This window comes from Enoplosus armatus, chromosome 18, assembly GCF_043641665.1.
Source record: "Enoplosus armatus isolate fEnoArm2 chromosome 18, fEnoArm2.hap1, whole genome shotgun sequence".
NCBI classification, from domain to species: domain Eukaryota; kingdom Metazoa; phylum Chordata; class Actinopteri; order Centrarchiformes; family Enoplosidae; genus Enoplosus; species Enoplosus armatus.
The window spans coordinates 20,170,877-20,183,830 of NC_092197.1; the positions used below are offsets into that span (position 1 = coordinate 20,170,877).

At 41.6% G+C, this 12,954-nt stretch overlaps 1 protein-coding gene across 3 annotated transcripts; it reads left to right on the plus strand.

Moving 5' to 3' along the window:
• Positions 1–4,289: 4,289 nt before the first annotated feature.
• ppp6c (protein phosphatase 6, catalytic subunit) lies at positions 4,290–11,115 on the plus strand. Of its 3 annotated transcripts, none has more exons than XM_070925221.1 (7): positions 4,290–4,427; positions 6,343–6,438; positions 6,773–6,838; positions 8,348–8,489; positions 8,570–8,649; positions 9,594–9,803; positions 9,899–11,115. In XM_070925221.1, the coding sequence occupies exons 1-7, from the start codon at positions 4,353–4,355 to the stop codon at positions 10,145–10,147; spliced, it is 918 nt and encodes a 305-aa protein (XP_070781322.1). In that variant the 5' UTR covers positions 4,290–4,352; the 3' UTR covers positions 10,148–11,115. The 3 variants fall into 3 exon arrangements, with proteins under 3 accessions (XP_070781322.1, XP_070781324.1, XP_070781323.1); XM_070925223.1 differs by having other exon boundaries at positions 6,773–6,811; positions 8,417–8,489; XM_070925222.1 differs by lacking the exon at positions 6,773–6,838.
• The last annotated feature ends 1,839 nt before the right edge of the window (positions 11,116–12,954 follow it).

A 12,954-nucleotide genomic window follows, 5' to 3' on the forward strand; every position in this document is an offset into this window, starting at 1 on the left:
TCCAACCGCAACACACACACACACACACACACACACACACACACACACACGTGATTTAACCCCTTTCTCTCCGGATGCAGGAGGGACCTAGTGCAAATGGGAAGCTGCTTGCAGCCTGCTTCCACAGCAGACCCAGGACCAGCCTAATAAGGAGAGGACCTGGACGTCATCAAGTAAAGGCTGCTTTTGAAGTTCAGTTCATTCAAAGTACAACGCTGCGTTCCTTGTTTTTTTTTTTTTCTTTGTGGAAATATTATAATATGTGATTATACTTGGCTTGTCCACCCCCTCAACCGATGGCCCCCTTGTTGACATGACGTGACATGGGCCACATACCCCAGGGACATGCACATGCGGTCTTAAAAGTTGCCCATTTCATAATAGTGACATTGATATTTCTCCCATAATGTTGCTGGCCCAATTTCATAGGGTTAAAGCGTGTGGTTTCCATTGCTGCCTAGTTGCATTAAAGCTGCAGTAGGCAATATTGTTGAATTATAATGTCGGTTGAAAGAACTTGCATATGTTTAACAATATTTAATCGAAGGGCTCCTTTAAAAGAAATGTGTCTTTGAACAACCGCCCCCCTCCCCTTTTGTATTTAGTCTGTAAAATAAACCCCCCAAAAAAAACTGGACCAGGTCTGAATCAAACAGCAAGTTAACTGGCCAATCACATCGGCTCTGCACAAACAAGGGCGTCCTACAGAGTGGTCAAAACGCTTGAAGCGACTCTCTAACTCTGACCAAGTTCTCCAACTGCACCCCCCCCCCACCGCCCCTCCCCACTGACCCCCTCCACCTCTGGATCTGTGAAGAGGATGTGTGTCAGCTCCAGGCCCCAGACAGTGTGTCACCCTCCCATCTGAAAGCCAGCTGTGCTGACCAACTGCAGGCAAACAGGTCAGTGGACGATGCAGTCAACATGGGCATGGGACTGCACTAGGTCCCCGGGACACCTCGACTCCCCCGGGGACCTGTGCAAGGATCCTGTTTGTGGACTTCAGCTCGGAATTCAACACCCATCATCACTGAAGTCCTCCACCCAAAACTCACATTAGGCAGGTGGTGTGGCTGGGGAAAAACCAGCCCTGGCAACCCCCCCCCACCTCATGGATGTGTGCTCTCCCCACTGCTCTTCTCCCTCTACAGCGACTGCACCTCAGGAGACCTGTCTGCTAAACTCCACGTGTTTAGTCATCGGCCCGTCATCCGGGATGAGTCTGCATACAGGCAGGAGGTTGCACAGCTGGCCCTCTGGTGCGCCCCCCCAACAAATTATAAATGATATACTTACAGTTTAAAATACACACAAATACATATCATCCATCAGTCAATATAACTCCTGCACGTTGTATATACTGTGTACATAGACATATATACATGCATTTACTGTACATATCCTCCCACTGCATGTAAAAAGTAATTCATAATTGTATGTATGTATGTGCCTATCTTTGTTCAGCTTCCCACTGAAATAGTCGGCCAATGGCGGACTCATGCCAACAGCCTGCGTCCGGTGAGTCAGACTCAGCCAACACTTGAAAATTCCCGTAAAAACTGGGTACAGTTTGGGAAAATGTGTATCTTTTGGAGATCTGTATATTGATGGTGCATTTGTTTCATTCGTCCAACTGAAAAAGATATATGATGAGTTCATTAGATGTTAACCTTAACTCTTAACTAGCGTTTAAGGTCCCATGTTGCAGACAGTGAGATGTCCACGTCTTGTTTGATTCTAAAGCAGCTCTGGGTGCCGTATAAATACTGTAATGAAACACAGCCCCGTATTCAGACACTGCGCCTTTAAACGAGCCGTCAGGACGTCCGTAAGGTTGTGATGTCACAACTATACAGTCACGCCACCCCAGCGAGTCATCTGCTCCAGGCACAGCACCACCCACCAAGTACAGGGATGCTCATCCACCCGCTCGGTCTGTCTGAGTTATTGGCGCGCTCTGCTCGGGAACTACTCTTCAAGCGTTTGGAGGTGGTTCAGTTTGTCTAAAACGGCTCGAATTTGTGTTTCACCTATTTTCTCAAAAGATTCAAAGTGTGAAAAGCATAACGGTGACTTCAAAGTCAGATAAGCTGAAGCCGAGTAGATTGTTTTGGAAAACTAAAGAAAAAAAAAAAAAAAAGTACAAATGAACTTGCTGATGTTCCTCGATTACCTGGCTTGAAAAAAAAAAGGTTACAGGAGATATGTATCGCAGCAGGGCATGTATGTTTGTGCAACCTCTCACCTTTCAGACCATCACAGTTTTTCTCCAGCTCTGCGATTCTGCGCCACAGGTTAACCGCAGCCGTTATGTGTGGAACAAATGATTGTCTGTCTCCTGTCGAGGTCCCCCCCCCCGCTGATGTGTAAAACAAGTTGCTCATCCGCCCTTCAACACACCTGCGCGTCCCCGTTGTCTTGCTTCACGTTTGCACTGGTGGTAAAGTCAGACCAGCTGCTGCGAGGCCCTTTGTGTAAGACAACTTCTGGCTAGTAGATGCAGATTCATGTTGGATAAGAGACGCAGTTCATCATGCATTGCTTCATGCGCTGACAGTTGGTTGTGGGAGTTTGGAAACTCCTCAGACGGAGTGAGAACAGCGCTCTAATAACTGGGTGGTGTTGGAGCTTGATGACAGGTTTGGTTGGCACCAGCTACACCTAAGCTTTACAAACTTACATACACAGGTTCATGTTGAACAACGATTCGCGAACTAGGACAACTCTGATGGGACTGACATGTATTTAATACTAAATAAAGATATTAAAATTACACTTGGGTTATGACCCCTTAATGAATGTTTAATTGTCAACCAAAGTATTAAAAAGTAGATTGTTCCTTTGCATATGCAAACAAAACGACTCATTTATCCTAACCCATTATTATATATGCACATTATATATATAAATAACCAGTTTAACATGCGACTGTACAGTCTGTCCAATACATTAGTACGACAATAACATCATTTTTTTTTAATTAAGTTTATAATATTCAGTGTTTGTTGTTCAGTGTACAATAGAACTGATTGATTCCACTCAATAAGATAAGCTGTAGGGTAGTGAAGGGGTTGTATTGTGTTACATTCAAAGGTGTTTCTAATATTTTGTCCACTGCTTGAACATACATGATGGGCTCCTTTAAAAAAAATATGGGTCTGTGAGCACCGGCCCCCCTTTTGTATTTAGTCTGTTAAAAAAACAGGACCAGGTCTGAATCAAACAACCAATCAGGGGTAATCAGGGGGGGTTCTTGTGTTTTGATTCCTCTCTTTACACTCCAATCCAGAAGGTGGAACCTTCTGTGGAGGCCCTTGTTTATACAGAGTCCATGTGATTGGCTGGTTACGCGCCAGCTAACCCTGATTGGTTGTTTGATTCAGACCTGTTCCATTTTTAAAAAAAATAAGCTGTGCTCACCGACACACATTTTTTAAAGGAGCCCTTCAATTATTATTCATCAGATTATTATTTATCAGATATTGTTAGTGACATGCAGTGGTCAAAATGAGTTATCTCAACCAAAACTATAATTCAATAATATTGCCTACTGCAGCTTTAAGGTCCATAAAATACATGGAATCTGCTCTTAATTTTTTTAAATACAATTTCAAGTCACATAGATCCCTTTTTTCTGTCAGTGGAAGATACTCAAGTTCATCTTCTATAATCAGCTGTCTGTGTAGTACCACTTGGTGGCAACTGTGTCCTGTGCTGTGGCCTACTTTCTGTCTTGAGGTCAGCTTTGCCCTCTGCTGTCATGACTACCAGTTATGAAATGCCTAATAAATTGCAGGAGCGCGTTGTTCATCGTAAAGACGCCAAACATAATGACGTGACTAGATTAAAAAAACAACAAACTGAACGTACAAACAAAGAAATACACATACAGCTCCAGGGGCATGTTTACGATGAAGCTGTCATCGTAGAAGAGGCTGTTTTTCATTCTATCGGCAGGGGGCGCTGTTGCATTTGCTCTGCACGCCGAACGCCATCGAAGCGAGCGTCAAGTTGGATGGAAGATAATGCCGCTTTAATAAAACCTTCGAAATAAAGGTTTCAAAACAGCCACTGGCATTTTCGGAACACCTTCCAATATGAGCAAGTGAGGTATAATACATTAAATATGCCTTTGTGCAAAGCGTACTTGATTTCATTTTGCTGTTCCTCATCACTAGAAGGCTGTTTCGTCGGTGGGAGATATTTATTTTGAAGGTTCGTACAGGATGTGATTACTTGACTCGACGCGGGTGTTGGAACTTGAAAATGAAGGAGCGGTGAGGAGGAAGAAGAAAAGGAACTTGCTAGCTGGCTAACTACTTTAGCCACCTTCTGGCTTTAGCGTTTTGATAATGGCGCCTTTAGACCTTGATAAGTACGTTGAAATAGCAAGACACTGCAAATACCTGCCGGAAAATGACCTAAAGGTGGGTTTAAGTAGCTGAAATGAACGCGGGCGAAGGTTTGTTAATATCAGTGGAAGCACACCGGGTGACTAAGTATATGAGGTTTGTTCAACAAGCGCGGCTAGTTAACTTGTGCTAACTTAGTTATTACCCGGGGGCAACGTTAGCAAGGCTTCGCGTTATTGTTACTCGCATGAACATTTTACCAGCGTCGCCAATATTAGCGACCGCCGTCTAACAAACTCAGAAAAACCTCAGAGTGGACAGGAGAGTCAAAGGGGAAGCTGTAATTCTGAATACCACTGGCTAACAAGCTTAACGTTGCGAATGGTGGAAACATGGGAACCACGGCAGCGCATAGACACGAACGGTATCGTCAGCAGCTTTCGTCGGCACTCGAACGTTACATCTGTCGCCACGTCGTCACCCACTGTAGGTACTCGCAGAAAATGTCGCTACCTACTTTTTAAATAGCGTTCAGCGTGTCAAATGTTGGGCAACGTTTGAGGGCTAACTAAAACACTAGTGCAGGGCAGCCATACTGTTTAGCCAGAAACGCCTCGGAGCTATTCTAAACCCATTATTCATCCCTCCTCTCGAGCCTGGCCATGGCTGCCAACATCTCATGCAGCAGGCAGCGATGATATTTCGATTTTCTGTAACACTCTCCTGTGCCGTTTTGTGATTGCCGTCCTATAGTCGAAACCGTTACTAATTGCAGCACCGGTTCGTTGGTTCCATATTTCTGCAGCACTCTTCATAAGGGAGTTCAGTGTAAACAATAGTGGTGGGCGGATCGATCCAAATATCGATAATATCGATACCAAACGTTGGTATCGATATTGATCGATACCAGTGTAATGAGATCGATACTTTAGTTTCAGTTTATCTCCTGTATGCACTGTTGCGGTTTCATCAAAGACGCGACCTGGCTGTCTGTGTAAGTGCCGCTGCTGCCACAGCGCGGAGCAGGCGCACTCTGCTGCTCCTCCCCCCGCTTGTGTTTTGATGTTGTACCATCACGTGACTCATCGGGCTCAGCCGCCCGGCCAGCAGCACACACACAAGCAGCACAGAGTCCAGAAATCCAGAAAAGAAGCGCAATGAAGGGAGAATTCTTATTTAATTTTTGTATTGTAGTTTCTGAACACTACCTCAAAAAATAATTTGTTTTAATTTGTTCTCGAGTGATAATTTTGTGCACAAAAAATCCAGACATGACAATTTATGGGGAAAAATTGTTTTGTTACTGTTCTATCGTTTCTGAGCAAAAACTTTTATTATGATAAAGTATTTTCTATTTACCTATAAACTTTGCCCAAATTCTGTCCTGGGTTTTAACTAATTAATAATCCAAAGGAAAAATCACCAAAACACTTAAATGGTCATGAAAATTCCTTTCAGATTTAGCAATTTGATGATGTATCAACCTTAATTATTAAAAAGTATCGGTATCGGCGATACTGGCCCTGTATTTACTTGGTATCGGATCAATACCAAATCTTGCAGTATCGCACACCACTAGTAAACAATATACATATTGTATTGTAGGTGTGCTTCCTTGTTTTTTTTACCCCATTTACCCCCTAACCTCACTGTGAGACTGGCGCACTCACTTTGTGGGTGCTGGTCTTGGGGTAACTTAGCCCCCCTTTCTTTAGAACTGCATAGAGAATATAGGAAAAACCTGCCCGCCTGAAGTCATTTACCTGAGCCAACACTTGGTGGTCTGATCAGCTTTCTTGAACCCTGTTCTGTCACCCAACAGACCCACAAAATAGTTGATATTACAGAATAGACCCCACTGTCATCTGGATTGTCCAAGTCTGTCTGTATTTAAGATTGAAAAGCCAAATTTTCGTTTTTCTTTCCTGCCAGGACGCTCCACTAGCAGGATTGCCGTGTCCACTGACTTGTCATGTTTTTACTTTTCCAGAGATTATGTGATTATGTTTGCGATTTACTGCTGGAAGAATCAAATGTTCAGCCAGTCTCGACTCCAGTTACTGTTTGCGGAGATATCCACGGTCAGGTAGGCCTCGCCGGTTTCTTGATTTCATCTTTTATCTTGTTTCTTAAATTGAAAACTACACATATTTAAATTAGTGGCTGATTTTACTTACTCACCATACCTATGAATTTCACAGTCATTGATAAATTGATAGTGAGCCCAAGCAAATATGTTTGCTAGCAGTCTATTCTTAGAAGCCATTTTATGCTGTAAAACATCCACAGTCGATGTAAAATGCAAAATGAGTTTGTCAATCTTTTTTAGTATATTGTGAACACTGTGGCACTCTCAAAACGACCATTGTCTCGTTTTGTTGAAAAGAGTAAATGAGTTCTCTGTAATGTTCCTTTTCTAGTTTTATGATCTTTGCGAGCTCTTCAGAACTGGGGGCCAAGTTCCGGACACAAATTACATTTTCATGGTAAGTGAGGCGGTTTTCTCAGTTTACCTATATACCACAGTAATGCAGAGGTTGTTAGTTACGGTGCTTATTTATTTATTTTTCTTCAATGAGTCAGTCAATCTGCATGTTGATTTGTAGAAGGAATGCTCCTCATAATTGCCTTTTGAAAAATGTCATGTTAAGGGTATATTTTCTTCATTTACACAGATATTGTAATGTATTGTAAATTATTGTCTTGTAATAAACACATATATATTGAGTACTACACATAATATACAGCATATTGCAAATCGCAGGATTACCCGTAGGATGGTTAAAGTAGGAACCTTAAAACATCAGTATGGCACATTGTATCATAGCATTGGACCTGTGTATATTTAGAGTTTAGTTTATTGATTAATTCACTGTTTTTGCTTGAAAATGACTGAAACAATTAAATATTTCAATTATAAAATATACAATAATTGCTAATCAAAATAGTAGGCAATCATTTGCCAGTAGTATAAGGAGAAAGAAAGCAATGTATCCTGTCCTAAAATGTATCCTGATAGAGGGCTTTCTTCCCTCCTCTTCCAGGCTTTCTCCAACTAACTTCAATATTTTGTATGCGAATAGCCAACTCGTCCATTTTCATGGCATTGTTGATTCATGCATGCTATAGTCTTCACAATAACAATGCTAAGATGCTGATGTTCAGCAGGTATAATGTTTACCAAGTGTATGGGTTTTTGGTTAGATGCCGGAAATAAGGTCTGTGGTTGACACAAGCTGAAGAGATTTCAACGTTTCAACACGTCAAAAGGCGGTTGCTAACAAGTGGCTAAGTGAGACCACAGAGGTTGTCGTGGACATTAAACGTCTTTAGTCATCTACTCACTAGTTGTGTTTATACTCTATATCTATCTGTCTATATATCTATATCTATCTATATTCTCTTAAAAGTGAAGCTTAGCGGTGGTGACGTTGAAGTAATGCGACTGTGGTGTAATTCGTTTATAGGCTAATGTTAGCTTTTTGCTTCTGGCGATTCCATTTACGCTTCAAAAATCCTAAAAGTTCATTAGTGAAGATTATCTCGCTGAATAAAACGTGTAAGTATCATAAACCTTTGTTTTGCCACAGAGCTTATTTTCTGCAATAATCCAAAATCCCATTGGCTTTTTGTAGAGGTGAACCAGGGTGATGCTAACTTCCTGGGTTGGCGTAGATAAATACGCCATCCCTGCAGCGCTCTATTTGGTCATAAATCAAAGTATTAAACAAACAAAAAAACTTTGACCTGATGATGGCGCCAGAGGAAACCTAAGGGATCAACAAAGTTATCGCAATTCATCCCGAGGGGAAACACGGATTTCATGATTTGTGGTACTTCACTCAAAGCCAACCTCTTTGGGGTGCAAGAGCAAAAGTCAAGGCATCACCGAAGTCATTAGGTTTCACCCTAATGAGTCGTGTTTTGGAATGGATATGTGGAGGCTGGTTCATGTTTTGCGGGTCTCTGATGGTGTCTTCTCTTGCCTCCTCTAGGGAGACTTTGTAGACAGAGGATATTATAGCCTGGAGACATTTACACACCTGCTAGCTTTAAAAGCCAAGTGGCCGGATCGCATCACGCTCCTACGCGGAAACCACGAAAGCAGACAGATAACACAAGTGTACGGCTTTTATGGTAGGTACACGTACTTCACTGTTACTGCCTTTTCATGCTATGCAAACCACATTGTCATCGTGCGTTCTGCTTATTTTCAGATGAGTGCCAAACAAAATATGGAAATGCAAATGCCTGGAGGTATTGCACAAAAGTGTTTGACATGCTGACCGTGGCAGCTGTGAGTTCATTCATGGGTCTTTCACACTGGTTACATGATAACACTTGCCTGTTGTGCTTTTTTTTTTTTTTTTAACATATCCTTGGTCATAGGTAGGATGTGTAAACATGGATCAGTTCTCTCCCTAAGCAACGATTCAGATCTTAAAGGACCGCACTAGTGGTTTTTCACAATCAGCCCACTAAATCCTCTGTGCTTCCAACTTCCAGGTATCAGTTCATTTTAGTAGACTATCAAAATTGCAGAGACTTGAAACTTGCTCAATATAGCGAATGCATCATAATGGGACATACATCCGTGCTGGTTTTCATTGAAGTTAGTTGATTTTAGAGTTTTGATCGTGTTAGAATGGCAGAGGGATCTGTGAGTCCTTCCTGGTGGTGCGTTCATGTGCTGAAGTGAAGGTCTGACGACAGAACCAGCTGCCACATAGCTTTGCATTCACACGCTGTGATGTCAACAGGGAACACAAATAATTAATCAAGGGCTCAAATGATTCTGCCGACTTCAGAATGGAAGACAGTTTTAGCTACGGGACGGCACTCAAACGCACCGCTCCTCTACGTTGAGCTCACATTGGATGACCAGGGTTGGGAGACCCGCATGCTAGTTAGCGAACAAACAGCAGTTAGCAAAAAAAAAAAAGCTGCAAAGTACTGACGCTTTTACAAGAATTACACTTCCTGCTAACTGATCCAACCATTCAGAAAGACTGTATGTCTCCGCCGTGAAAAGTAGTCCTAGGTTAAAAGATTGCCTTACGAGCTATGAGTTGCAAATGCAGACGAAGCACTGAATTTTAAGGTGGGTGTATCACCTGAACATTTAATATAGAACATTTAAACAATTCAGCAAAATATGACAAGGGTAAATTATGACTGCATGCTTTGGGAAATGACATGCAGCTCCACTGACTTTTTTTTTTTTTCCATCTCTAATCCCAGTTGATAGATGAGCAGGTCCTGTGTGTCCATGGTGGTCTTTCACCTGACATCAAGACTTTGGACCAGATCCGCACCATCGAACGCAACCAGGAGATTCCCCACAAGGGGGCTTTCTGTGATCTTGTGTGGTCCGATCCAGAGGACGTGGACACCTGGGCCATCAGTCCGCGGGGTGCAGGCTGGCTGTTCGGCTCCAAGGTCACTAATGAGGTATGTCATGTTGTCGACGTTTGAAAGTAGTCGGGGGGGGGGAGGGGGGTGTGTACATCCTTTGCCCCTTAACATCACTTCATATTCCGTTTCAGTTTGTTCACATCAACAACCTGAAGCTCATATGCCGTGCGCATCAGCTGGTCCACGAAGGCTACAAGTTCATGTTCGACGAGAAGCTGGTGACCGTGTGGTCGGCGCCCAACTACTGCTACCGCTGCGGGAACATCGCGTCCATCATGGTCTTCAAGGATGTCAACAGACGAGAGCCCAAGCTGTTCCGCGCCGTGCCGGACTCGGAGCGCGTCATACCTCCCCGAACCACCACCCCTTACTTCCTTTAATGACAAGAGACAGTCTCTCTCTCTCTCTCTCTCTCTCTCTCTCTCTCTCTCTCTCTCTCTCTTCTCTCCACCCTCCTGGAGATCTCAGCTCTCAAACTTATTTATATGCAACGTGTTTTAAGAGTCACGTCACGGGTGTACAGCATCTTGAGTAGCAAAGGGGTTCTTCCAAGGCTACAAGTCTGTTTGCCCCCACGCACACTTTGTTCTGTCATAAAGGAAGAAACAAAAAAAACAAAAACATCCACTTCTACCCCAAGGAGAAAATGATACTTTTAAAAATTTCATATTTTAATGATAAGATAATATTAAATGGTTTGATTTTGACATTATGTATCCCACCGAAGCCAATAAAACATTCAAACTGAGTGGTAACTGCCAATAATAAATAACGTTCAAATAAAGTGATATATATTTTTCTTTAAGCACCGGAGCAGTTTGATGTCGTGGTTGCCTTTTTTGGAAGACTAGTTTTCTGCATTTTTTTTTTTAAGATGGATCATTTCTGGAATTGGGAACGAAACTATTCTAATAAGTGCTCCTGTTTATACGCTGCATAAACTGAGCCCTTCCTACAGCATTCTGCCTTAAATGTGGGGTTTTTATTTTTAGACTTTTTAATTTATTGTTTTTAATAGCAATCCTGTGTTACCGCAGACACTGCGCATTTTTTTTTTAACGACAAACATCCACAGGTGTCCCTCTTAAATTGGCAATTTTAATTCAGCATTTTCCCCATCAGCTGTGTCCGTCTGACTAATTTGATGCGTGCGTGATGAGTTGTTGGCTTTTAAAAGCAATGTCATTTCAATTTGAAAAACCGTTTTTACAGCGCCAAGTGCATTTTCTGGAATAGCTCAGCTCAGTAGTTGTGTTTGTAGCCAAGAATGGCTCTTATTTGATGCTGTTCCCCTGTTTTATTGTTTTTTTTTTTTTTTTTTAATTTCAATAAAACATTATTCATTAAATCTTGTGAATAGTAGTCACTTGAGCCACAAATGGATTGTTATAATTGTAAAATACGAGCAAAAAAAACCCCCAATAGGATCACTCTGACGTGGATACAATGCGTTGTTATATCTGAACCCAGTAGATTTACACATTTGAATATATTTTAACTTCATATAAGGTACATTAAGGTGTCAGTACTTTTGCTGCATCTATTTCCTGTTTAGCAATATTTGAAGCATATATCAAGCATGAAGTCCTCTGCCCCACTCTGGAAAGTAACATTTACTCAAGTACTGTAGTTAAGTACAGTGTTGGAAGTACTCGGAACCGTTGAGCATTTTCATTTCATGCTACTTTAATACTTCTGCTCCAATGCTTTTCAGGGGAAAATATTGTACGATTTACTCCACTACGTTATATTTAAAAGCTTTAGTTTCCTTTTTCAGATCGAGATTTTACAAAAAAAAAAAAAACGTGTGATCAGTTTGAATTACAATGCATTGTGAAAGATTAAACCAGAGGCAATGTTTTTGGCTTGTGAGGCCTTATAAAAAAAAAAAAAGTGCCATTTAGATAACTGGGGCGCAACAAGGTGAAATTATCCAATATTTCATGAAAAAAAAAAATCAAAGATTAGAGAAAAGTGCAAAAGCTGAACGCAAATAATCTTCTTTCCTCTCCCATTAATCGTGTCACCACCCATCAGATTTATCTCGCGACCCCCTTGGAGGGGCCTGACCCCTGGGTTGGGAGCCGCCGGACTGAAGCGCCAAACTGTATGTTAAGTGCATGTTAAAACTAGCGCCGCCTCCAGGGAGCTACAGCAAGTAAAATGCTGATTGCAATGCATCAGTAGTAACAATCTTATCATACATAATCATATCAGTCGGCTCAGTCCAAGTAGGATTTTGTATATGAATTACTTGTAGTTAAGTATTTTCACATTAGTACACTACTTTTACATTAGAAAAAGATCTGAGTACTTATTCCACCACTGGTATATTCTATGTGTGTGATACATTTTTGTTCTAAGAAAATAATAATAACTTGCATTTTTATGGCACCTTTCAGGGGCCCCAGGAATACATCTTTATTATATATACATATGTCAACATTTTGCTGTTTGCATCTTTATTTTTTTGATTTAAAAAAAAAAAAGGCTTGGTACATGGCAAAAAAAAGTGCATCCTCATGTTATATATATATAATGTTATATATATTATATGTTATATATTAAATATATATTATGGCAGTCTCACAGGAGTACTAGACGTCACTTAAATGCATGGTGTAGAAAGTAAATAAATAATCGAAAACACATACACTGATGTGGAGACCCAGTCAACGATGACTGTGATACAATTAGAAGGAAAACAATCCCTACTACTACCACGAAGCACTTAATATTGTGTAATTTCATTTCATTGTATTATTTATTATTTAATATTAAGATTTATGAATGAGCCGTCTTATTTTGATTCAATTTTGTATCAGGCATTGTAAGACGCATTTAGGAGTTCTGTCAATTGGCGAAGCTTTTATTTTGAAAATGTTGACCCGGAACTAGCTAGCCAGCGATAGCGGAGCGAGCTTGGCTGTCCTGGTCCTCTCCCTGCCTCCTCCTGCTGCCTCCTCGCCTGTCACAGGACGGCAACCTTCCCGGACAGAGTAGTAGTAGTAGTTTTTTTTTTTTTTTTTTTTTGTTTTGTGGACGGGCTCGTCGGTTAGTTAGCCAGCCACACACAGTGAGATGCCAAGAAACGTCGCGCTTCACCGACGCAGCTCGTCGTGGCTTTCGCACTGATTTTTCAGGGAGCATCATCACTGTGGGGTACTCGCGTCCATCAGCGTTAGCC